The sequence below is a fragment of the Phalacrocorax carbo genome, chromosome 6, assembly GCF_963921805.1.
Source record: "Phalacrocorax carbo chromosome 6, bPhaCar2.1, whole genome shotgun sequence".
In the NCBI taxonomy this organism is placed as follows: domain Eukaryota; kingdom Metazoa; phylum Chordata; class Aves; order Suliformes; family Phalacrocoracidae; genus Phalacrocorax; species Phalacrocorax carbo.
Genome location: NC_087518.1, coordinates 30,698,828 through 30,724,568, shown reverse-complemented (window position 1 = coordinate 30,724,568; position 25,741 = coordinate 30,698,828). Strand labels below are relative to the sequence as shown.

The 25,741-nt window shown below is 42.6% G+C and overlaps 1 protein-coding gene across 5 annotated transcripts in view; it reads left to right on the top strand.

The window, feature by feature from the left end:
• The first annotated feature begins 274 nt into the window (after positions 1-274).
• The window catches only part of SMG7 (SMG7 nonsense mediated mRNA decay factor), a 52,010-nt gene continuing 26,543 nt past the window's right edge, over positions 275-25,741 (top strand). For 4 of the 5 annotated variants that reach the window (XM_064454395.1, XM_064454398.1, XM_064454397.1 and 1 more), the window contains exons 1-4: positions 285-407; positions 20,209-20,240; positions 21,524-21,641; positions 22,571-22,703. In XM_064454395.1, the coding sequence (XP_064310465.1) occupies positions 379-407; positions 20,209-20,240; positions 21,524-21,641; positions 22,571-22,703 (312 nt within the window). In that variant the 5' untranslated portion in view covers positions 285-378. Of the gene's footprint in view, positions 408-8,153; positions 8,306-20,208; positions 20,241-21,523; positions 21,642-22,570; positions 22,704-25,741 lie in introns of all 5 variants that reach the window. The other variant, XM_064454394.1, reaches the window with a different exon arrangement.

Sequence of the window (25,741 nt, the reverse complement as noted above, 5' to 3'; positions counted from 1 at the left end):
CGGCGGGGGCGGAGGCGGGCCCGGAAGCGCTGCCGGCGCGGCGCGAGGGTCAGGGCGCCTCAGAGGGGGCGGCGGGAGAGAGACCGGGCGAGCGGCGGCGGCTGCCGGTGCCTGCTGGTGCTTCTGGGAGCAGCGGGGCCGGGGCCGGCGGGGCGCGGTCGGTCTCTGCCCGGGCGGAGCGGAGAGCGGGGACACTCCCGCCCCTTCCTTCCTTCCTGCCGCCCCTCCCCCGCGGCGGCAGGCCCTGCACGGGAAGATGGCGGCGGCGGCGGCCGCAGGCGGCAGCGGCAGCAGCGGCGGCGGCGCGGGGGCGGCGGCGGTGGCGGGCCGGCCCGGGCTGTGAGACCCGCGGCGGGACGGGGCGGCGAGCGGCGGAGGATGAGCCTGCTGTGTGCGCAGTACCTCCGGTGAGAGCCCGCCGGGAAGCGGGGTGTGGGGGGGAGGTCGCCGCCTGCCCTGAGGGGAGGCCGCAGCTCTGCGGCCCGGGAGGCGGCGGGAGAGAGAGGGGGAGCGGGTCCCCTCAGCCGCGGGGAGTCCCCACAGCGGCGGCGAGGGGCGAGGGGCTGTGACCCGGGGACGTGACCGGGGGTTGGGGGGTACTTGGCCGCCGCGTTACCGAGTCCCGCACCGCTGGCGGGGAGCTGGGAGCGAGCTCCGCGCCCGCAGGCGGGCGTCCCGGGCCGCCGTTTAACTGAGGACGGCCCGGGCTCCCTAGCAAGGTCAAGCTGGTGCCCTGGAGCCGCGGGGAGGGCACGGGAGCCCCTCGGCTTCCCCGCCGGCACTCTCCAGCCCCTTTTAAATAGGTGCCATGATAACCCGCCGCTGCAGAGCGACCGCGAAGTTTGACCCTGTCGGTGAAGGGAAACCCGCGGCCGCAGCCTCGTGAGGTGCTCTGGGAGAACGGCAGTAGCAGGAGTTGTCTCAGCCCTCGCCTGTCAGCCCGTGGCCTGCTTGAAAGTCCTCTGTCGCAGCTTGTAGGGTTCATGGGTTTTGGGGATGGGCGTCTGAGAGTTTGGGAGAGGAGCGAGTCTGCCGAGGTTGCGCTGCTTCAAAGCGCTTTGCTGGACGGAAATGCTCCTGAGTCCCTGAATTCGAGGGCGCTTGATGCTGCACCTTGATATGAGCTGAACTCTGCTAGGCTTTTGGATGAACTTATGTTTTGGGTATGAAACGCTCTCTCTTTAGTGATTTTGACAAGGGGTATTATGAGGTACAGATGGCTTTTCAGTAGCTGTAAAATGATAAATACCGTGTGGTCCATGACATGTTGCCCCCTGCCCCAACCCTTCCAGGGTACCCCATGGAAAAGGTGTAGATATGCCAAAAGGGCATGCATGTTCTCGCTGAAGAGTCCAGGGCCTGTGAAGGATTTCTGAGGAGTGAATTCAAGGAGGTTTTTACATTCCCAAAACACTTTCTATCCAGGGTTCTGAAATACTTCAGCTGTCTCCCCTTACTGGTTCTCAAAATCTTCCTCTTCCTCCTCGTCTTGTCATGTATTTCTGTCTGCCTCCTTCTGGTAGTCCAGACCCTGTCTCAAGTTTCTTTTCAGAAAAGAAAAAAAATCCTTTTCTCTAATAGCAACTTTGTGGGCCTTTTTCTCTTCCAGGCTGCTAACCGATGCTGTCTTAGAAACTTCTTCATTCTTTCTTTCCTGTTACATTATGGAAAAAGCTCTTAGATGCCTTATTATTAGCTATCTTCTACCAGTAAAAGACTTGCTTTTGTATTTTACTATGTGTATTAATAACGTTGTAACCTCCTGCTTCCTCCTCCCCATGACTACGAGTCCTTGGCTGCCTTGTGTCATTAAAAAGCAGTACTGCTGAAGTTGTGCTTGTCCTGCTCCAGTCACCTTCCTCTGCCATTGGATTCTTTCTTAGCATTCTGTATTCTGCTGCACCAAGCTGGAGATCCTCCTTGCCTGCAAGCATGTGGGCACCTACTTTTCCCAGCTTTGTTACACCAACACCATAGCTCGTCCTGGGCCTTTATCCTGTTTTCCTAACTGCATTGTTTGTATTGTGCCTAATACAAGGGGACTGAAGCATCTGGGCACTAATGTATTACAAGCAATGACACTGGTCTTTGTCATCAAGAACCTCATCTCCTAAAAAAATAAAAATAAAAATCCCAAACTGGGACACTTCCCCTCCCAAACTTTTCAAGCACTTTGTAGTCTTTAATCACCTTCTCCCTCTAAGGAACATTTGGGTTTGTTCCTCTGTGTACAACATAAGCTTGGGGATGGATCCCTTGAAAGCTATGAAACACTTTTTACGTCTACAGAGTGTATATTTGAATTGTTTGATTTGCATAGGGCAGAAATTGAGCTGCAGATTACTGCAGCCCAAGCTCATAAAGGGAACTGGCAATAGTCTCAGACTCTCAGAGCCAGTTCTGTTAGTCCTTTGCATTAAAGAGGAGAGTATCCGCCGCCTTACTGTAGCATTACAAGCTCAATCCAAGTTCTGTGATGAAGGAATGAATAGACAAAAGTATAATGATATGAAAGGGCAGCTTAACAAAACCTTGTGCCAAATGAAGATGTGGAGCAATTAGTCTCTGCTGGTCTTTGTTTTAAAACAACGGAGGGACAGAAAAGTGTTTGTGAGAAAGCTTTTTCTGTGTTTGAAATTTAGGCAGAAGAGAGCTGAATTTCTAAGGTGAGCATGTAATGGTTGAATAACTAGTGAAATAATGACTCTGCAAGAATCAAGACACTGAAAAAATGAGCAGAGAAGAAAGGACTTTTGGCTGGACTGCCTTAATTCCTCCACTACCAGTCTTCCGCTTTCTGTATAAATGTATATGAATTGACTGTTTTTAAAATGCTGTCCTTAAAAGATTGTACCCCTTCCATCAAAGTGCAGGAACTAAGAAACACCTGAGACTTTCACAGAAGTCTTCCAGAATAAACAAAGGAGGTCAGGCTTCATGTACTGACTCTTTCAAGAGTTGCAGGAGAGTCCTTTTTTTAAGTCATCTTCATACATTGTAAGAAAGTGTTGGAGTTTTTGCTTTCTTAGTCTTATTATCCTTTTCAAGGTCACCTTTCAGGAGTACTGGAGTGTCTTTTGTCCCATCTAGTTTCTCAGATACTTCTCTTGGGTCATTGTTTGAGTCACTTTTGAAATTATTTGCATTACATCTGGTCAGGTGAGTAGACCTTTCAGAAGGTTCTTTCAAAGAGCTGGAAGGAGAAAGAGGCATGGTTCACACCTCTCTGCTCAGGTGAATGTGTCCATCTCATCTGCCTAAAACTTTATACCCATACCATTTGTGCTGCTTTGGGAATCTACAAGTACTTCCCATAAATCAGATTAATTTTGTGGGGCAGGCATCTTACGGTAAACATTTCATGTATCCTGCTAGGCACAGAAGAAGTCACTTTTAAGCAAAATATCACTACCAATAGGATTTTTAACATAATGCCACAGAAACTTTTGAGCACATCCTTTTTATAAGACAATATCAAGCTTTAGTCCACGTTTGTTCACTTTAAGGAAGTTACCTTCATTAACGTATGAAATTGGCAATGTTCAAAACATGGTTAACTTGGATTCAAAAGTTCAGCAGTTTGACTGAAATATGACTGTCTCAATTGCATTTCACAAAGATGTGAAGTCTAGTTACTAGTTAAATGTGGCATTATCCTGGTAAATTGTGGCTTTTAGCACTCTGTAAACATAGAATAAAAAGTGCTTGGATTACAGGGCTGGAACACCACTTAGAAATTCTAGTGCTGACAAACCAGTAGGTAGTTTCCTGTAGTCTTATGATGAGGCTATAACCAACTTCATTAAAGGTTTGACTGCTTTAATAATTTAAATTGTGGCTCTCTTTTCAAAGACTCATCAGTAGCTCCATTAACTTCTGCATCTGCTGTGTCTCTTCATGGTTGCTCCTTTGCTGTCTGCCAGTGCATGACGCATCTCTTGCAGTGTTTCTCCACTGTTAATGGACGAGGGTAGAGTGGAGGTAATTTAGTGCTGCGATCTGTGTGTGTGAGCATGTTCTGGTACTGACTCCTGATCAGGGTGATGTGGAGTCGATGTTTGTCAGTGCTGGAAAGGCACAAACCAGAATACAATGTGGAACCCAGAATGAATCTCAACAGGGCAGGCAGAGTAAGTTAATTATCTTGAAGGTATATAGAGCAAAAGGTTAGTAAATGTAACTGCGGTGTTAACAGACACTCTTGTAATGCGTGACTGCAGCGTGCTGCCTGGAGTTTGTAGGATCACAGGGTAGCTTGGGCTGGAGGTGACCTCAGGAGGTACGTGAGCAGGGGCTGCTCTGGGGCCAGACCAGGCTGCTCAGGGCTTGATCCACTCAGGTCTTGAAAACCTCTCAGGATGAAGACAGCTCAGCCTTTTGGGGCCGCCTGTGCTACTCCTTGACTGTTCTTGTGGTGGAAGAGATTTTCTTTACATCCAGTCTGAACCTTTTCTGTTTTAACTTCTGCTCATTGACTCTCACCATCCTGCCACATGCCACTGCGGAGAGCCTGGCTCGATCTTCACAATCCCTTCCCCACAGGCAGGCGGCTGCTGCAGGTGCCCTGAAGGCTTCCCTGCCCCAGGCTGACCAAGCCCTGCTCCCCGCAGCCTCTCCTCCAGCCTCAAATGCAAATGCTCCAGCCCCAACTGCCCCGGGGGACTCCAGTTGATCTGCATCTTTCTTGATTTATCTTGATACCTGAAGAAGACCAGTCAGTCTTGGAAAGTATTCCCTCCAGCTTTTTTATGCTCTGAAATGATTAATGCTACTTTCATACATTGTTTACTCTTGAATTTTAAACAGGGGAGGAGTGGTGGAGAGATCAAATAGTGTGTTGGCCTTTCAGGAGGCACCCCTTAGCACACTGTTTTGTCTGGGGGAGCATAAAGGGGAAAATGTTCGTTTTCTCTTTTTTTTTTCATACAACATGTTTCTAGCATTTGATAAATAGAATTGCTGCCAATATTTAGTATGAGCTGCACTTCTTACCCCTCCTCAAGGGTGAGGGTAATGGTTTAAAAACTCAAATAAGATTGATTACTGTTTACTACTGATCAACAAGCTTTTTGTGGTGACCTGTGAAGGAAAAAGAATTACAACTAAAAAAATGTTAAGCAATTCCCCTCTGAGCTTTCTGCTGAAGGAAGTTCAGGTTGCTGAGAGACCCAGGGACGCATTGTGTCTCTGGGCAGATTCTGACCAGCCCCAGCTGCTGCAGCGTGGTGTCTGGGTCAGCCAGGCAGCTGTAGCCCAGCAGCTCTTACTTTTTCCCTTCCACCTGTCATGGAGACTTGGATTATTGAGCATCCTCCTGCTACCCAAGGACAATTTGTACTAAAGTCGCAAGTTGGCTGGGTGTGCTATTGTAACTGATAGTTTTTTTTTAAGCCTAGATTCCTAAGGAAACAAGGCTTGAATGTACTGCATATCACTTTTTTCCTCCTCTTTCTCAAATGGCTTTAACAAGTTCTAGCAGTCTTCTACAGAGGGATAGAAGTTTGAGTTGATTGTTGCCATTGACTTTATGAAAGTTAGCTGGTTAGAAGTGTGATCCAAATGAGTGTGCCTGTTGAGCACTGCCTGTGAAGCAGGCAGAGCTCAGCTGGTGTGAATCAGCACATGCAGAGCTTCACATCAGTTGTGGCATATGCATTTTTGTTCATGGACTTTGAGTTTGCTCCTCTGTATGGGGTTAATAGCGAGGATTTTAGTGCAGTTTAGCAGATGTGGGTGCACTTTTCTGCTGGAGGGACTTGCAGGAAGGTTACTATGTATGATGTGTGACCGAGGAAAGAGGGCTGCAATCATCAGAGAACGTGACCCTACTTGCAAAAGCTTGGCCAGACAAAGGGTGTGTTTAAACTTCAGCTGCTCCCGACAGAAGTTTCTCTTCCTCTCACCCTCAACCCTGATTTGATGGTGTAAGTTTATGGCCAGGTCTTCAGTGAACTGGACTGGGGAACTGTGCTAGGTTAAAACTGCTCGTTTTGTTTTTTACCCACAGAGTTTAGCCTGAGTGGGTTTCCTGATCCCATTCCTCATGTCACCACATGTGCTGACAGAAGGGATGAGGTTGCATGCAACAGGAATGAGGCAGTAATAGTAAGGCCAGGGTGGGACTGCTCCTTGTAGTGATAGTGCTCATTATTACTCAAATGCTCACTGAGCTATAACACTAGTAAATAACGTCCCATTGCCTCGAATATAGGTGTACCTATATATAGTATGTATATATACCTGTATAATACAGAATGTAGCTTGTATCATGGTCGCAAATAGTATCCCTGTTTTCAGCCTGGGCTGAGGATCTCCCCTTATTTTTATTGCTGCAGAAAACAGCTTATTATGGATGAGGTTACTGTGCTTTGTGCTATGCTTGAGGTTATTTGCAAAACAGTGTTCCAGTGACCTAGAAGTGCAGGTTAGTGTAAGTAAAGTCACAGCTGTATTTACTTATTTATTTTTGACAGCAGGGATGATTCTTGTAGCTGTTAGTTCTTGTTCTAACCTGCATATTTCTATGTAGTTTGATCTTTATTGAAAAGGAGAAGGCTCTGTTGTGGCAATGAAACCAGGCAATACTTATCTGAAGCTTTGATGGGGCACTTAAGCTGCACCAAAGTGTTTTGAGAAGGCTGCCCCCTTCCCTGAATATAGGGGTTTAGAGGTTTTTTTGCAGAGTTTTTTCATTTCAGTGCATGGTTGGAAGATACATTTGGTGAGTGCTTAGCTATTTTATTTATGTATTCAGTATAAAGTATACTGTGATATTCAAGCTACCTGTGAAATCTTTTTTGTCTTAAGAGTGCATCTTTCATATAGCAGTTTAATAACAAGTAGCCCTAGCCTGCTCCAGTGAGATCTTTTTTGCCTCCAAATAAGCTGGTCTGGGCACTGAATTGTATCACTAACTTTTGCCCCAAGCAACTTCAGAACTTTATTTAAATCGATCTATATGGAATGCGGAGGTTCCCTGCTTTTCAATTTGCCGTGTTGGCTATTGCACGTATTTTCAGAAGTTTTGGTGCTTCCCACTTGAGAAGAAAAGGCTGGCTGCAGTCGTTGCTCAGGATTGCTTGGGTTGATGGGAGAAGACAGTGACTTGATGGATAGATGCCTTGGCATCTTCCCTGCTCTGCTCAGCCAGTAAAAGTCAATGTGGAAGAGGAGTAACTGCAGTTCAAGTGCATGGCGTCTGGGGAGGGAGGAGAGGATAGTTAGCAGTAGTGTCTGATTCTGAGGAGCCGTTGGGGGTTGTGGAGTCTTAAAGGTCCTTCATCATTGCCATTGGATCTTCACAACAGCAGCAGAGATTCACTAGTAGAACCAGACTCCTCAGAGTAAGGAATAGTGGAAGAGCAGTTAAGCAATATATGTGGGAGGACTTACTTATTGGTTTTGTTACTTTGAGCTTGAGGCTTGTCCTCATCTCACTTGAAAGCTGTGCAGCTGCTGTCAAGCAGGAGGGGAATGAAACCACAGATTTATTTCATTAGAATCATTAGCAGAGTAGCATACTTTGGTCCTGTACTTTTTAATGTGTTACTAGGGAGGTCATATTTTTCAGCTGTTTGGTAAAACATAAGTTCTCCTGTGCTCAGAGAGGGATATGGCATCTTACCTCTGTTTGTCCGTCCATCTTACTGCAGTGAAAAGAACAGAGGGCTAACTTAATGTTTATTGTGGAATGACACAAGGAATCACGGAGCTGACTCATGGGCTGTAGTTTCTCACTGTTTCATCCAGGAGGGAGGGCAGGTGATTTTTTTTTTTATATTCCTCTCAAGCACTCATGTTGTTGCATGCAGTGTCTTGTTGAATGTAGCTTTACGGTTATACTGGTTTCATCACCAGCTTCCACTTGTGTAGCCGTGCTCCTAGTCCTGCCTTCAGGCCATGTTTCTAGACTTGTCTGGCCACTGCTTTTCTTCCCATTTGAATTTAAGAAGAACTTCTGATTATAAGCTTGGGGACTTCCTAGACAACCGAATGAGTGGGACATGGCTTAAGCAGTATTTTGATATTGTGTATTTCAAATCTTCTGAGATAAATCAGCAGCTACCCATTCAGGTCAATGTAATGCTGTGAGTTGAGGTGGAATAAGAGCTTTTTGAGTAACATCAGGCCTGCTTTCTCTTTCTGTATTCCAGTAGGACTTTTCTCGGATTATTCACACTGGCTTCTGCACTCAAGGGATTATCATAAGGAACCAGAAGGCTGAGGAGTCTCTTGGGATTGTTACACAGCCGTGGGCGACAGACTGAATTTCACTGATGGGACTCAAATCAGAGATACCCTTGAGGTACTTGGGAGTCCTGCTAGAGTTAATTTTCTCTTCCATCTTTAGGGAGAAAAAAATGTCATTTTTCTGAAGGTACTTATGATGTCTCTAATACATCAGCAGTCCATTTCTCTTATTTTAATGTCATTGTCTGGCATATTCAGCCCTATGGAATAGTTTTCCGCTTCATCTAATATGGGTATGTGAAAGCTGATTATTTTATTTCCTTCCCCCCCCCCCCCGCCCCAAAGCACTGTTTGTATTGAGTCTGTGGGCCCTACTTGTCATATGGCTGAATTATCTCAGAGAGCTGCTTTCTAGCTGTTAGGAAGTGAGAAGCTAATTCTGAATGTATTTCCAGTGAAACCTTTAAGATTGATTCTGCCAAATGAACTTGGGGTAAACTTCTTCAATTACTTCAAAGAACCTTAAGCAGAGATTAGGCTTTTTGTTTGGACACAGTAAAACAGGCCTTTTGGGCATCAAGGGTCTTCACTCAAGGCTGACTTTGGTGTTTCTCAGTGCCTTGATTGAAAGAGGCCTTGACAGTTGTTCGTATTTACTCAGGCTACAGCAAAGGGTGGTTTGTTTGGAGCCAGCCTCTTTTAGGCCCCCCTGGACTCCCCAGTGGTCTGTGCTACATTATTTGTCACAGTTTGACTTCCCTACAGGTGGTGCCAGGAATAGAAAAATACAAATTTTTTGATAAATCCAGTGGGAAGACCATTTTCTTCCCCTTTGTTTTATGATAATCATGTAAATTCTGCTACTGTCCTTTCTGTTGCAGTGAAAGTCTCCTGGTATTTGCTTTGCTGTGTCCTGTCTTGCTCACACCATGATTTGAAGAAAGCACATGGATATTGCTGCTTGTCAAACAGCTGCGACTGTGTGATAATCTTTTTTAAACCAGAGTTTCCTGTAGCCAGAAAGGAACCTTTGACAGACTCCAGCTTCAGTTCTTTCTGCAGTCAGTACTGGTTTTGACAGCGCTTTTGAGCATTTGTGCTCTTAACTTGTGGTACACTTGAGCCATTAAGAGGAGTCTTTAGGGTACTTTTTCCAGACTAGCCTAATAATAACAACTAAAAATAGAAATGCTAATCATCTGTACCTGTGAAGAGGGGGAGAGAGAAGGATGGGACAAGACTTGTCTGTTGAGTAGATGCTAGTTGTCTGTCTTGAAGAGGTATAAATATTTGATGAGGACAATGGTGTGAAAAAACTTCTGACCGTAGAGGCTTGATCTAGCTAGCTATTCCCTGGAAAAAGCCAATCTACTAGGGTGTCTGTTTTTTGTGAATGGCAATAAGAATAGTGTCAAAAAGATTGAAGCCATATTTTGTAATATTAAAGAAAAACCTAAAACTATCAAGAGTATATAAAAACATGAAAACTGTAGCAGCTCTTAAAGCTCCAATGTCCAGCAGTTGCTAGTAAAAAGAAATGGTATTTCAATATGAAGAAAAAGGTGAGAGGTTCAAGGAAGGCTACTTTTTTGTATGGGTTAACAATTATCAATTAAATGATTAAAAGATGGAGTGTAAACTTGCAATAAAAATCTAGGTGTTTGTCTTAGTACCATCAATATGCACAAACTTGAACATATATGTGAAATCTTTAAGTAGAAAAGAAGTGGTAAACTGCCTAATATGCATTGTCAACATTCATTTTAATTAATACAGAAGGCCTTAATTTAGGAGCGTGTCACATAGATTATGCTAGAGCATGAACTTCTGGCAGTTTTTCTACCCAGCTTGAACATACCCATACTGTTCCATTTTAGAGATTTATTTTGTTTTGAGGTAGACTGTAGGAGTTAAGGGCCTGGGGCAAAAACAGTTGTGTAGGGGATTGTGGCTTGCCAGGTGTGCAGTCCAGCTTCAGCTGAAGTACTCATCTTCTCCTGGTTTTGATATTAAAGACAAAAAGAACCTCTAAAGCTTGAAACTATCCAGAAAGATATTTCCAGTATCTTTCTAATGAAGATGTCAAATGCTCGCTGATGCTGCTTGTGCAACTACAGGCTATTTTGGTAGCTTCCATCACAGACGGCTAGGCAGAAGTGAGCACTAAAAGGGATGTGTCTACCTGTAACTTTGTTATGTACCCAGAATTTTGGGTTAGTCTCTCAAAATCAGGTAAAATTCTGCACACTTTGCATTAAAGATAGTTACAAAATTGTATTTTATATCATGTGTAACTGATTCCATTAATTCCTGAAATAATTCTTTGAGGACTACAAAACTAGAAACTGCTATGCTGGAGCGTTAAGTGATGTGGCCCAAAAGTATCTTGCCTTTTAGGAATGACAGATCAGAAAGACATGAAGATCTTTGGGCCTCTAAGGACTCAGCTGCACGAAATATTGTGTGGTTCAAGATGCTGTTTAACATATGGATTTCAGATTTGGGGTTAGAACAGCATGATTCGCGAGGTTTCCATGCTTTATTGTCAAATGCTGAAATACAGTGCCAAAATTATTCCATTTTAAAATCTGTCTTGGACATGCTGGTATCCTATACAAAACATTTGATGACAAGATCCAAGCTATTGTAGTTGCAAAGTGAAATGCCAGGGCTGAGTTGGCTTGTGCAACCCGAGTAATGCACAAGTGTTGAGTTAATAACTGGTGACGGTGTAGTCACATGCTGAATCTTTTCCTGGCATCACCCCCCTCCTTGCTTAATATGCGGTAAAGATTCAGAAAATGTCTTCTCAGTCTAACCAGGTGAGGACAGTCCCTGCCTCTTCACCACCGTATGAAGGTAGCAGTGGGTTGAGCAAGGCTGGTGATGTTTGCTGAGGGATTTGGTAAGAGGAAGGAGCCAGAGTGGGTGAACCCAAGGCATACCATGATTCTTTAAGGCAAGCTGTAGTGCCATGTGGAAACAGTTTAGGCTGCTTAGGGGTATGGAGGTGCCTGCCTCTGGAGGACTGCAAAACCAAGCAATGCAAATGTTTGTTGGCAGTAACATCAGGATGAGGAAATGGGCTACGTAACCTTTTGAGGTCCTTTCCAGCCTTAAGATTTGATCTTCAGGCTGGATGTGTTAGTCCATTGCTATGGAGCCTGGTCCTCAGCCATTACAGAGGTGAAATGACTGTAATGAACAGGTCTGGTCTGACTATTGAGAGACTGCAGTCTGGAAAACATCCAGGTTTTTGTTTTCTATAGAATTCATGGTCAGTAAAAATCTACTAAACGTCAAAATTTTTCCATACGTGATTTGTACAGAAGATAACGATTTATAGTTGGCTGAACATTTGTGACCTTTTCTAGATACAGAACTGGAAGGGACTCTTGTCTTAAGGTATTGAGACTTAAATTTGAAATAAAATTATTTTTTATAAAAACATTTAATCCCCAAAAGCAGGACTAACCTTGGAAGTTAAAATTTGCTCAGGTGCCTGCTCCTACCCAATTCATTAGTTTTTTAAAATGGGAAAGGTAGGTTACTGGTTAACTGGGAGCACCTGAGATCACTCTGCAGGGCGAGGGCTGCAGCAGCAGCTCTGTTTGGAGGCAGTTCGGACCTGCTGCAAGCAGAGCTGCAGAGGTCAGCTGGAATCAGCCAAGTAAGCTGCACCACTTCAGCCAGGTTCGTTTTCTTCAGAACCTGTTTGTGTCTGACAGGGCTCAAAAGCTTCAAGCTGCAGCCTTCCCAGACAGGAGCAGTTCTTGTAGTAGTGTATCCATGCTGCTTCACTCCTGAGCTAATTAAAATTTGTTAGATCTGAGCTAGTTGAATTGGTCATAAGTTTCTTCTTCAGCTGAATACAGGCAAGAGAGCAACTTTTTTACTTTTACATATTCCAGGAGTACGTGCGTTTCAGTGGTGGACTTGGGTTTTGTAGCTGACAGCCCATCCAAATGAGCTGCTCCTGAACTTAAGAGACCCAACAGCAGAGGACTGGGGGAGAGTTCTGTGTTGATAAACCAGAAGTTGAATCTGACATTCGTTAACAAGCTCTCCTTCCCATAGTTCCATGCACCTCAAATGGCTACCCTTGGTACCTGGTGTCATGTTTATGCTTTTTTGAAATAGGTAGTAAATATTGCTGGCTGTGGGGTTTGAGGTGAGAATTTAATGATGAGGCATCCTTTTCTTTATCAGAAATTACCATTTGTGTCAGAGCTGCATTAAACCTGTGGTGGTAGAGGACTTTGCCTCTTTCTTTTTCTTATTTCCATACTCTTTTTGGGAAGATAATTCTTCAAGTATTCTCTAGTTGAAAAGTATGTTTGAAAACACCATTGCCTGTATGTTTCTGATAGAGGATGGGGTGCAGTTAATGAGACTCCTGTAAACTATTGGCAGTGATGCACTGAGTACCCATTTAATTATCGTAAGTGGACGATATCTTTCTCCCTGGTGCTCAGCCTTCATGCCATTGCCGTGCTTTCAGTGTGTGGCTTGCATTTAGTTTCAAGACGGAGAATTGAAAGTAGTTTCTGAGATGCATCTTGCAATAAGGATCATACCCAGATGTTATCTGAGTGTTACTTGTCACAGCTTGTCTAAACCATGCAGTGTCCTTCCATATCGAAAACTCTCTTCATTATGAAAAGCTATTTTAAAACTTCTGGGCATGTCACATTTTGCAGAGATGTGTTTTGTGTGATGTTTACGTAATTGTGAGTTTATAAAATGAATGGGGTTGGGCAAAACCCAGCTTCATACAATTGTTGAATGACTGGCATGAGTAATTTAAGTATCAATAATTTTGCTGTAGGCCTTGTGTTTTTGAAGGTCACTACTACCTGGGTATAGATCTCAGTGCTTGGAGAGCACACGTTCAAAAGGCTGAACTCTGCTGTATCTATCGTAGTTAACTTGCTACATGTGCAGTATGAGGGGTTACTCGTGCTTTGTTTTTGCCACCTCTCATGGTGACATCTAATGTATTTGCTCTTTTTTCATTTGCTGCTTAGCAAGGAGGCAGTAGCCTGAATTCCCAGTAACCGACTCATCTCTAATGGTCATTACCTCCTGCGTCAATGGGAGTCATTCTCAGTGTTACTGAGTGTGAGGATCTGCTCTTGGCACTGGGCGAGGGGGGAATTTGAGAGGAAGGGGGTCCATAGAAAACACCAAAAATCAGCAAAATATCTGTGTTGTATCCTGAGCTGTTAGCGGAGGCTAGAGGCAGCAGGAAACTGATAAAGCTGAAAGTCAGGACTTAAAGGGCTGCAGGTATTGCCCTCTTCATGCAAAGTGGGTGGACTTTCCAGTGGAAATGTATGTCACCTTTGTAAGTAGCTCTTAGCTGCAGGTGCTCTGCTCTGAGCTCCACAGGCAGGCAAGAGGGCATATTTTATCTGTGTTGCAAGAGTGTGGCACTAAATTGACTGTGTAATTACCAGCCTTTGAATTGAATACTGTACATTTTCCTGGGAGATCTCGTGCAATGTCCACGGAGGGTTGGCACCTGCTGCCTGACCTTAGCTGCTCTGGCTTCTGCAAGGCTGACTTAAATAGCACAACTTTCTGAAGCTGATGTGATGAGACCCATCTGAAGTTGATCTCAATGCTCAGATTTCTGCATTTTTTCATAATCCTGGACAACCTTTTAATAATGCAAAAGCTGTTAAAAGTTAAATAATGTTCACTTATTTTAAAACCTGTTGCCTGCAGTTTCCAGCCCTTAACATAAGTGAAGATTTTTACCGAGTCGGGAACTGTAATATAACAAACGAGTACTGGTGTTACTATATATTTATCACAACTGAAACGTGATATTGTGTGCACTCAAATCAGGGTGGATTTGAAAGAGCAAAAGGTAGTAATATTACAGGGGCATAGATTGTTGGGGTTTTTTTGATTTGCTTTTTTTATTGTTCAGAAAGTAGTTCTGTTGCTTTTCCTTGCTCAGTCTGAAAACCTGGTGGGAATTACCATGGGAAGTAAGGTAGTTCAGATGCAAACCTCTCAGATCCTGCTTAGCACTGTAGTCATAAGAACTAATAACGCTTCTGTGTGCTTACCAACAGTTCCTTATTGTGGGTAGTGAATGAGCAGAGCTTTATAATTTTTTTTGTCTCTGAGCTCTGTATCTTTTTAAGGGAGTGGGTTGTCAGTGGTTGAATGAATTGGAAGGCAATCTTGAAGTTTTTGTGCCCTCACACCTTTGTTTGCTTTAGTTTTGAAAAACTAGGTTGTCCAACGGATAGTGTGAAGATTAAGGACATACACAGGGTAGACTATGTATTCTATCATAAACCTTTTGCCTTTGACTTGTTCTCAGGTCAACTGCAAAGCTGATGTGTTGTTAGCCAGTGCAATAAATGTGTTACTGTATGGATGCTGATAAGCAGACAGAGTATTCCATAGGAGTGTTCGTTTGTTGACTGTTTGCTATTATAAACTTTTGTTTAAAGGTATGCTTTAACATATGAAAGGATATTTGTGTCTTGAAGTGCCACACGTATTAAGTATCCATTTGTTATTTCCTGAGCATGCCTTTTTTATAGTTGCTAAATTATTTTTAATCCTTTGGTAATTTGTTCTTAATTTTTCTATACTGAAAACGTTGTCAGGGTTACCTATGGAGCTATACTGTCAGCTCCTGGAAGGTAAACCAGGTAAAGGTGACTGGAGTTCTTGCGCTTTTCTTTCATGTGCAACATCCATTTAAAAAAAAAAACAAAAAACCACCCACAAAAAAAAACCAAAAGAAAAGCCCACTGAATATTAAATCATTATACATTTCAGTGGAGGTTAACGATTATTTTGAGGAAAATCTAAAATAGTCGTTCTGGGTGCTGCTTTGGGGTTCCTTCTGAGTGTGAGCCTTGCCGTGTATTGGAATGATTGAAAAATAATAACTTCTTTTAAGTGTCTTAAGTGTATTTGAATTCTTTGTAGTATGGTAGCATAGAAAATTTACCTTCCCTACCTAAAATCAGGGATTTCCTACATTTATTCTATATATGTTCTGGTCTATATGTTCTTATTCCCTTTCAGAAGAAACAAAACTTTCTGGCAATGCCTTTGAGCCTTCAGGTCAGTTACCTCCTGCTAAGGCTAGGCTGTGGGCATTTGTCATTGTGGTACAATTTCTGCACGTACCTCCAGGGAACAGAACTGCAGGAATATAGTTTCCTGCTTGGAGTGAAACTACCTTGGCTATTTAATATGGTTTTTAGTTTTTAGGGTATTCACAAAACAAGTGACTGGATTCTGATTGCTTTTATATGGTCAGCTGCCTGGATTCGTTACCCTTTTTTAGTACTGAAAATCCTCAATTCCTTATCAGGGGGTTTGTGTTACTGAGTTTTGATAAAGGAACTGATACAGCTGCTGATGCTTCAGTGCTGCCAGGGGAAAACCGAGCGGAGTTCCCCTTTAGCCATGGTGGAAAGCAGAGCATTGTGTTCAGTGGAGTTTTTTTTGTGAGGCTGGGGTTTTTCCAAGTTTTTGGTGTGGTTTTTTTTTTTGTAGGACTTGTCATGTCTTGCCATAGCAAATCTTGCCTGGCTCATCCTCACTGTGTGAATGAGGAGTGTGGTATAAGTAAAGTTTGACTTTGACCAGTTGAACTTTCAGAAATAGTGGGTGTCAACTGGGTAACCCAAGACTGCTGCTTTGAAAACTTGGGCTTAATTTTATTTGATTTTCTGTGCTCAGTAATGAAGCTTGTTAGCAAAACTGTGCTTCTGTAGAACTGTTAATGCCCTCATACAGATGCAACATGGTATATGCGGAACTGAAAGTTTGTTATTATGTGTGCTTTGAATTATAACAGAACTGAAGAATATATATTGGAACAGAGGTGAGCTGTTTTGCGGGCAACAGTAAAATAGAGCCATTTGTTTAGTGATACATGAATGGAGTTTCAAGTCAGGTGCCAAAAAGGGGATTAGAAAACTTAATTTGTGAAGGTTGACATTTTAGCTTACTGAGAACTGATGGTTCAGAGTATACATTTAAGTACACATTTAAGTCCTTGGTTTCCCAAGTAGCTGTTGCCCGAAGGCAGTGCTAAGTAGCTCTGCATGGCAGCTGGGTGTACTGCGTGGAGGACTTGGTTTGCAGCAGAGGGGCAGAAGAAACTTCTGGACTATCACTGAGCAATAGAACAGTTAACCAGGGAGGTTGTATGATCTCTTTGTAGTATTTTAAGAGCAAGTTAAGCAAACTTGTCCTATTGTAAAAGTGTAAGTGTGACTACATGATCTTTTGATGTACCTTTCATTCTCTCAATGTGATGATTTAAACAGTTGAAAATATGTATTGGAGACACATCCCTATATTTGTGGGATTTCCTTTGTGTAGTGTTTACCAGCTTAAGGGGCACAACTTCTTTTCTGCTTAGAGAAAACTTAATTGATCAAGAATGGTAAACACTCAAAAATGGGGAAACAAAATGAATGTTTTGTCTTCCTTTGCTAAATCTGGTGGCTCATTCTAGGCTAAGTGTAGTGTCTGAGTTCCCCTGAGTTACAGCAAAACTGGACTTTATATACTGACAGGTTCTTAAGAGAAGAAAAGTTTCCTTTCCCATCTGTGAGTACTTAAATTGTAATAGATATATTACACCTTCAGAACTTCAAAAGAAAGTCCTGACCACTGTCTTTTAAAGTTTTGAAACTTTTCAAGTATTTGAATAAAATTAAAATTCCTTTAGCTGTCAAACTATCTCACTGAATTGAGTGGGAGGCTTTTCTATTTGAGCTTTGAGTGGAAATAAAACATGGGCCGAATTTATATTTGGTTAGGAAATTATAAAAATAGCTATCCCAGTATATCAAGATAATATATCATCTAACAGATATTCAAAATAAAGTTTTTCAGCTATGTTTTGTGCTTATTTGGCTTTAGACTAACAAACTCAGGGAAACTTGACTTGAAGACTGAACTGCTGAGGCCAACTGGGCAAGGAGTTGAGAATATTCTTGAAATGATAAAATGTATAAGCAAGTTGTACCAAGTTTGCTGGCAGGCAGTGTATTTTTGCACCAGAATGAGTCATTCTAATGCAAACTCAATATGAGGTGATACAAGAAAACATATGGACAAAAAGGCTTGTTGAAAGATGCTTGACAAAATAAGGTGCCATTTGCACTGCCAGAAACTCTTGCCGTTATCAGTGAACTCTGGTTTATGCCCACTAGGAGTCTCTGAGCACCAGCAAAGGCTCCTCAATAAAGTCTGTTCAAGGAACAGGCAGTGCATCTTTTCTCTCAAGATGCTAATATTTTGCCACTGATGCAGAACAAGCTTGGTGTCCGGGTTGCCCTATCTTATCCTGGCTTAGCCTGTGGTGGATGCAGCTGTTTTATTTAAAAGTTGGTTTTAGGTGGAAACGAGAAACAGCATGCTGATGTTAAACCTACTTTAATTCCTTTGGCCTCTAGGAAGTACTGAATTAACTTCTATACATTTTATTAATTATAGTGATAATTCCCTTAGTGTGGCTTGTTGCAAGCTTAAAAATATAAAAGGCAGGTTTTTTTATGGCTAGTGAAGAGATTGGCGCTAAAGACTCTTGTTCTGTAGGCCCATTAGTATTGTCTCCCAAAAAAGGTGTTCTAAAAAAAATATTTTAGAAGTTCAGTCCAGCCATATTGTTAGGGCTCTGCATTTACAGAGCATCTGTCAGCAATTGTACTGAGGTAAGGTTTGAGGCTCTCTCCATCTAAATTCTCCAGCAAACAGCTGGTCAAAACTTTATGAAAAGAAAGCCTTTACAATGGTGCTATTTGTATTTCTTCCTTTAAAAGACTAGTACTTAACAAAGTGGAAGGTAGTTCTGCACAAGTAATTTTCAGAGGATCAGTTCTTGGCTTTTAAAGGGCAGAGCCTTTTTGCCTGGAGGAGAATTTTGGGCTCATGTTTGCCGGAGCAGTACTGCATGTCCTGCTCGGGCTCAACCTCTTGGTAGGATTCATGGCTTTGGCAATGCAGATCATGTTCTCAGCTCAAAGAAAGTTTGCACAACTGGCAGGTGTTTAAAGTGTGAGCCAAACTGTATTAGCTTGGCTGGATGCTCAAAAAAGAGAGACTTCACCTGAGCGAGTCAGCTTTTCCTTCTGAGCAGTGGCATTTCTAGCTGCCAAGTCATAGCAGTGCAGAATTTGCTCAGCTTTGTGCTTGACTAGACTTGCAGGTCAGTGTCGCAGAGGCTCTCGAGGCGCAGCACACAGAGCAGTTGGTTCTTAGCTGTGTGGGGGTACAAGATCTGCTCTTTCCCGTCCTGCTAGCTGCAGCGATGGGGAGGGCATCGCTGAGGCGCGTTTCGTTACCCCCATGTGGACGACGCGGAAATGTTTCTTGGGCTTTCTTGTGACACAATAGCTAAAATTTTCTTTGCTTGTCCGTCAGTAATAATAGGTTATCTCTTCTTCCAGTGTACCCTGTTGTCAGGAGTTGAAAAAGTATATTAATACCTTCTTGAAAGAAATAAACAACAAAAAAAATCTTAAATAGATTACATTTGTGAAGCAGGTGAAGGATGTACAGATTTACTTCTGGCACCAGTTAAGATATTCTTAACTTTATTAAAGGACTTGGAGCATCCCATTGCTTCTTGGATGGTACACTGTGGTGACTATGGTGAGTTGCTACAAATAATTCTTGTGTTTAATAAATAGAAATTTTGTGAAGGGGCTTGACAATATACATCTTCCCAGTGAAGCACTGGTGCTATTATGACATCTTTTTAATCCTGATGTGGATCTCAAAACCTTTCCTATAATTTGTGGCCAGTGGGTAGAACCCAGAACAACCAGAAAAACTACCTGAAAAACTGTTTTTATTACAACTTCATTTTGGCAAGAGGAGAGTATGTGCTTCTTTCTGAAGCCTCTTTAGGGATTAGGTAGTGCTTTTTCCTGTCTCTCCATTCTTTCCCAAGGTGGCATCTGACTTTTATGTTCGTCACAGTGCAACTCCAGTCTAGCTTTTTGCTGAGGGAGGCAGGTGGAAGTGGGTATTCCATGTGCTAGGAGGATTCCATGTCTAGTATGGAAAGCTTGCACTCTTTGCAAATATTTGTAAACATTTGAGTGTAGCAAAAGGAAAGGGGTGTGTTCCTCTAATACCCAGCCAAATCAGGCAGCCTTGTGTCCCTTCTGCCTCTGCCTGCCTTGTGTTAATTCTGTGTTGGTCAGACAGTGCTGCCCCTTGAAGGGGGCCTTAATGTACTGCTGACAGTGCTTAACCATAGTATCTTGACTGCCTGCTCCACCCAGCCTTTGACTACTTGTAAATATTGATTTCATGAGGACTGTGTCCCTGTGTTTGAGAAACTATTTGCCAGCCTCCACCAGCAGTGGGGATTTGCAGAGGATGTTCAGTGATGGCATGGTAGTTGGTCACCTGTAGCTGCCATTCTTTCTGTATGGTTTTTTTTTCTTGAAAACCTGATCAAACCATGACTTTAGGGAGGCAGTGCAAGGAAGAGAGGTAGTTGGGGGAGCCATAGTCGTCTTATCCCCTCTCCTTAGGGAAAGCTAGTGCAGCACGGAGGGGTGGGAGGGCTGTAGCAAAGTGCTGTCAGGCACCAATGGGAGTTCGCTTTGCTCTGTGTTGGCTACTGCATTTCACATGCGACAACTTAAAGTTAATATCAAATTCCCAGTTACAGGTAAGCGTGTATCACTAATTTTGGCAGGACATTTGGTGTCAGGTGATGCTTAAAATATAGTGTTGTAAGGGTTTTTTAGTTTATATTTTTTCTGAAAGAGACTTAAGCTAAGCAGGGGAAAGTGAATAGTTGACTTCTGTTGTGGTATGAATTAAAAGAAATCCTACTGTTAACCAAGAGTAGCTCAAATTTGTATTGCATGGGGTAAACTGTAGCAGTGTAAGTTATAGGCAGCCTCTACAGAGATGGCCCCACTTTCTCTACTCACTGCTGCATGAATGTGCTTTAGCATAATTCAATTATTTTGATCAGTCTGTTTTATTGCTTTCTTATAGGCAGGCAGAAGTCCTGAAGGCTGACATGACAGGTAAGTGCATTTATTATACAGTTGATCTAGCTGCTGAACTTGATTCCTAGTTCTGTTTTCCTCTTGTTACTAAGAATTGTCTGGAAGGTGTGTGATGTTATGTTAAAGGTTTGCCCTCTATATAAAAATAAAGAGTATTTTAACAACTCTGCCCCTCTTTCCTGTACCTAAAATACATGTATTTTGAAAGTTGACTATGGGTGCTTTAGAGCATTTGGAGGTGGAGATCATGCCCTTAGTCCTTTCCCATAGCGTTCTCCCTTTGGGGAAGAGACTCTCGTCCCACCTGTCACAGGAACTGCTGTACTTGGGATTAGCAATGGGAAAACGATGTGGCTGGTTTTGAGAACTGGGTGACAGAAATATTGGTCTGAATTGCTACCATGTGCATAGATGCTACAAAATGCTACAAGCTCTGTTTCAAGTTGTATGTATTTATGGAAAATGGAAATGGTTTATATTAATGAATCAGCCAGGCAGTACAAGCAGCTTGCCTAATGAACCTATGCTCAGCTGTGCTTACCACCTTGGTGCAGTACATGTAGCAGGTTGGTGTAGTCCCCATAGGAACACTCTAACTGCCTGGATCTGTCTAACCCAGCTGGAGTGGCTACACCACCATCAGAGTGGTTTCCCTGGGGTGAGGTCCATCCTTTGTGTTCCTGCAGCCCCACCTCAGGTGATTTTACAAGGCATGGGAAATTAGACTCTGTAACTTGCGACAGCAAGGAGCAGTAGTGTTTGTATTCACCCTTGGTGATGAAAAGCAGGTGGCTACCAAAGAGTTAGAAAATGACAAGCATGCAGTAGTACTTGCCCACAGTGTTCTCCTAAATACCAACAGTGTTGGCTCCAGGGACTGTCCTATTTATTATCCCTTGATGGATTTCTTTTCCGCTACCTTTTCCAGGCTACTCTGGAACTTTTGCTAAATTTCTCCAGTGTCAAGAAGTTTTTCAGCTTAATGACTTTGCAAGAATCACCTCCTTTTCTTCTTTTCTTTTTTTTCTTTTTTAACTTGCCAGCTGCTGATTTTGCTCATATCCACTGCTAGTGTTGTAGGAGACGGATTGGTTAATCAGTGATCAGTTAATCCCCAGTCCTTCTGTAGTTCTTATATTTTACTGTTATGATGAATCTGTGACAAAAGCGGGTGTTTGGCACTGGATAACTTACATTATGCTATGTTCTTCCCTTTCATAGGTGAGTGAAAAATCAGTTGAAATAACTCCTTAAGTTTGAGTATTACAAAAACTGTTGTCTTTGTTCTTTTTGTTGCTCAGATTCAAAGCTGGGTCCAGCAGAAGTCTGGACTTCCAGACAGGCTCTACAGGACTTATATCAGAAAATGCTAGTGACCGATTTGGAATATGCTTTAGATAAAAAAGTGGAGCAGGACCTGTAAGTACCTCAATAAAATTGTATGTATATATGTAAATTGGGCTGATGAGAAGGAAACCTGTGACTTCCATAAAAGCAATTGAATCCAAGGAAATTGTCCTCTTTCCTTTAAAATGAGCTGGGTGAAACATGAGAATGCACTGCGGAGTCGGTGAAGAGCATTCCGTAGGTTAGTATTTTACTTCTGGCAATTAGTAGCTGCCATGTCATGCAGGAGTGGGTTTTGGTGAGCCAGACGGAACAGAGAGCTAAGAAATATCAGTCTTCTGTGCTGCCAGGGAAAGGCTGAAGTTTAGAGTTTCCAGAAAGGAGGGAATTTTCCTGACACAATCACCTAGAGCTTTGAGCAAGGTCTAAGAGGAGACCCTCACTTTAAGCCCTCTGAGGTGGGGCTGGGCAGGGGGAAGAATATCAGGAGAGAATTTTACCCAGGTGCTCGTGGAACCAGGGGAAGATCCTGCTGGTTTTCTCCATGCCCTGAGTCTGTTCCCTGTTATTTAAGATGCAGACATAGGTTGTAACAGGTTTAGTTAAGAAGCATGTGGTTCTTCCGGCACTCTGAGGGAAGCAAAATGAGTAGGCTGGCTGAGTTGTGCTGTCTATGCCTCCAGATCCTGAATGATTTTTAACTCAAATTTCTATACCCCACATCCTGTTCTCAGAAGAGAGCTGTGCTGCCTAAAACAAAACAATTACAAGCTAATATTGGTGCTGTTACAGTGTTAGCTATGCAATGTCAGGATTGGTTGCTCAGTTGTGAGAGGTGGGGAAAGGTAATTCTTCCATATTTAACATTACTTCTAATCTGAATGTTGTCTGAATATTTTCATGTCTGATGCTATGTAATTAAACAGTTATTTACTGTTGTTTATGCTATTTGCATAAGGCACTTCCAAAGTAAAAAAGGAAAACACTTCTTTTGTTTTCAGTTGGAATCATGCCTTTAAAAATCAGATTACGACGCTACAGGGTCAGGCGAAAAATAGAGCAAATCCAAATCGGAGCGAAGTTCAGGCGAACCTCTCTCTGTTCTTAGAGGCAGCTAGTGGCTTCTACACACAGGTGAGTTGCAAAAAATACGTTGGCTGTGGTATATTGGCATAGTCTGGAAGCAAGTGTGCTTCAGCTTTATATCACTTATGTGCGGGTCCTTTACAAAGCCTCAGCTGTCAGATCTCCTGTGCTGCTCATGAGAGAGGAGCTCGGGTATCATACCAGCATGAAGGACTAGTATTAATGTCTTTGAGGAAGGGTGGGAGGATCGGTTTTAGGTGGGTAAAATCTGTCCTTTCACCTTTAGTGTAGGAAACTTGCTGTTCTGGACCAAGCAATGTACCTTGCTAACAGTGATGCTTTCAGTAGAACATGTCTACAAAGCTGGGAATGTGCTTTTGATCAGCCACAGCCTCTAGTTCATCTCAAACTTCTGCAAATCCGGTAGTTGTTCTGGTGCCTCATGAAAACATGGCAACAACCTAAGTTCCCTTTCATAGAAATGGCTTTAAAGCCTAAAACCCACAAATTGGAGTAAGGTCAAAGGTCCATTTAGCCCCATATTTTGTCTCTCACAGTACTCTTCTGCGACTGCTCAGAGCAAGCATTAAGCAGCAGGAAAATGTAGAACGATACTTTCTTGCTCTAGTCTCTTGCTTTCTCGCGGAATGTTTGCCTTCTTGAGCTAGTTTGTATCTGAATCGTCTAGCCTCATTGGCTCTCCAGTCCCTCTTGAAGCCATTTACTCTGGTCTCTGCAGTGATCTATGGTGAAGAACTCTGTCTTATAACTGTAATGTCTAAGAGAAACAATGACACAGGAACCCCAAACTCCAATAAACATGTTAACTGATGATTTCATTGTACTCTTAGTTCTTTTCTACATTTCTCTGAAAATTTTCATTCACCTCATTACTATGCACGAATTTGTGGGCCATTGTCAGAATTCCTTTTCAGTTTGAAAAATGTGAGACTTCGCCTATATAGCAAAGGATAAGCAAAGAGAATCAGTTTTGTTCTTGGCTCCAGTTATTCAAGAACAGAAATATGCACAGAATTCCAAAATGCAGATGCACTGAGGATCTGTGCGATGCCTTAATGTTTTGTGCTGTGTTGTGTTTCACTTCCATGTAACTCCTAACGCTGATGGTGAGCATTGAGTTAATGTTTTCCAAGAACTGCCTGTGTATGTACTACATACATACCTGAATAAAGCTTTTTTTAGTAATGTCTTAGTGCCCGCCACAGTCGTGCATTTCAGTAGGGTGGTTGTCCCCAGGAGTATTATGTATTTACAATGTATAATGTCTTGCTGTTTTTTTTGATCAAGACTCCTAGGCTTACAAGCACATATTCAGTCTTAATTCTCTATTTTTGTCAACAATTATTTAGAATTACTAACTTCAGTTACAGGAGCTTTTCTTCCCCTTAAGCAAAGCTGTATTGGTGAGTGCTCTTGAGCCAAGTGTCTTTTGCGAGGTTTTCGGTTAATTGCACAAGGAGTATGATTCCTGTTCATGTATTTATTGCTTGCTGCCACTGTTTTGCCCATATTCTCTTTGCAACGTTAGATTTCAGCTTGTAGATTATGGACAGTAAGAGTCAGTGTGCAATGATGGCCTTAAAGTTAACTTGCCTGCCTTTCCTTTTTCCCTGCCTCATTTGGTGTATGCTTCAGTAACATTGTCACTGCTGAATCCTCTATCTCAAGCAGTGGTCTGACTAGACTTTCTATTGTGGCTAGTTTGCACTGTCTTCAGGTTACAACATGCACAGTGGGTCATTCTTACTATATCAGTTCCTAGTTTGATTCTAAACATCTGCAAGGTAATCTGAGTTTTTTTCCAGTACCTGTATGATTTTTTTCCCTTGGACATTGTTTTTTTGAAAGCTTCTTATTTGAAGCAGCCAGTTTGACCGACTGTGGCATCGTTGCCAAGGGTTTTCTACCATCTACACAGTTTCTTGCAAAAGCCTTGTTCTTCCTTGCAGTGTATCCAGGGAATTTTGCTGCTCTTGCATATGACACCTCAGACTGGGTTGTCTTTCTCCCTTTGCTGTGATGTTAATTGTCGCATTTTTAGTCTATAAAGATTTTGCTCAGGCAAGATACCTGCTCTCCAACTGTGAGGCCTGTGTAAATGACGTCTTTTAAAGAGAGAACATGAATTCTCCTCATTCAGTGTGTTGGAAGATGTCATGTTTCTCTCTCTTATCCAGCTTTCATCTGTGAGATCCCTCCCTTTTGGGATTTTTATCTACTGTGTCAAAGACAGCAGAAGGGGAGGGAGGTGTAACACAAACCTTTTCTGCAGCAAGCAAAAGCACTGCATTGCATGTTTAGCTGTTGACAGGGGTGCATCTCTGTCAGCCTTGGGCTTTCTATGTGCCTTTATCTGGAATCAAACCCTGCTGCAGGTTTATTTTATTTGGAGTCTATGTTCCCAGCTGGGAGAAAGTCTGTCAATTCTTACTTGCCTTTTTAACCCTGAACCAGCAGAACAAATACTTCCCATCCCATGTGGTTACTGTTACTTTCCTGAGTATTTGCTGGAGTCATTAGGAAGAACTTCAAGAGCACTTATTAGAATGGCAAAGTTCAGGTTTTCCTTCGATCAGATTTTGAGATACTTGATCAAGTAGCTGATGTCTTATTCTTTGAAAGAGTCTCACTGTTAGCACAAATATTTACTGATAACTCAGCCACTGAACTGTTGGCCACTCTTGCCATCTGTTGCCTACAAACTTGATTTTGTTCAGCTTCTCTCTAAAGTTTAAGCCCAGGTGGTGCTGTTTCTTATAGTGGAACAAGCTGCTTTGGAGGATGAGTGACATTCCTTTCTCTTATTTTTAGAGAATGGTTCAATCTCCACTGATGCATACTTGGTAATTTAAGTATAATGGAAATTGAGCTGCTTACTGGTTTGGGATGCACAGCTTTTTCTTACAGAAGAGAAGTAAAACTTCTCTTCATGGTTCTGGGCAGAATAATGCAGCATGGAGCTTGATGACTTCCATATGGAGAATGTGAAGTCTCACTTCCATTATCCAAGGCTTGTTCATATTAAATGTTTAGCTAATCTGTGCCTCCAAGTGATGACCTGCAAG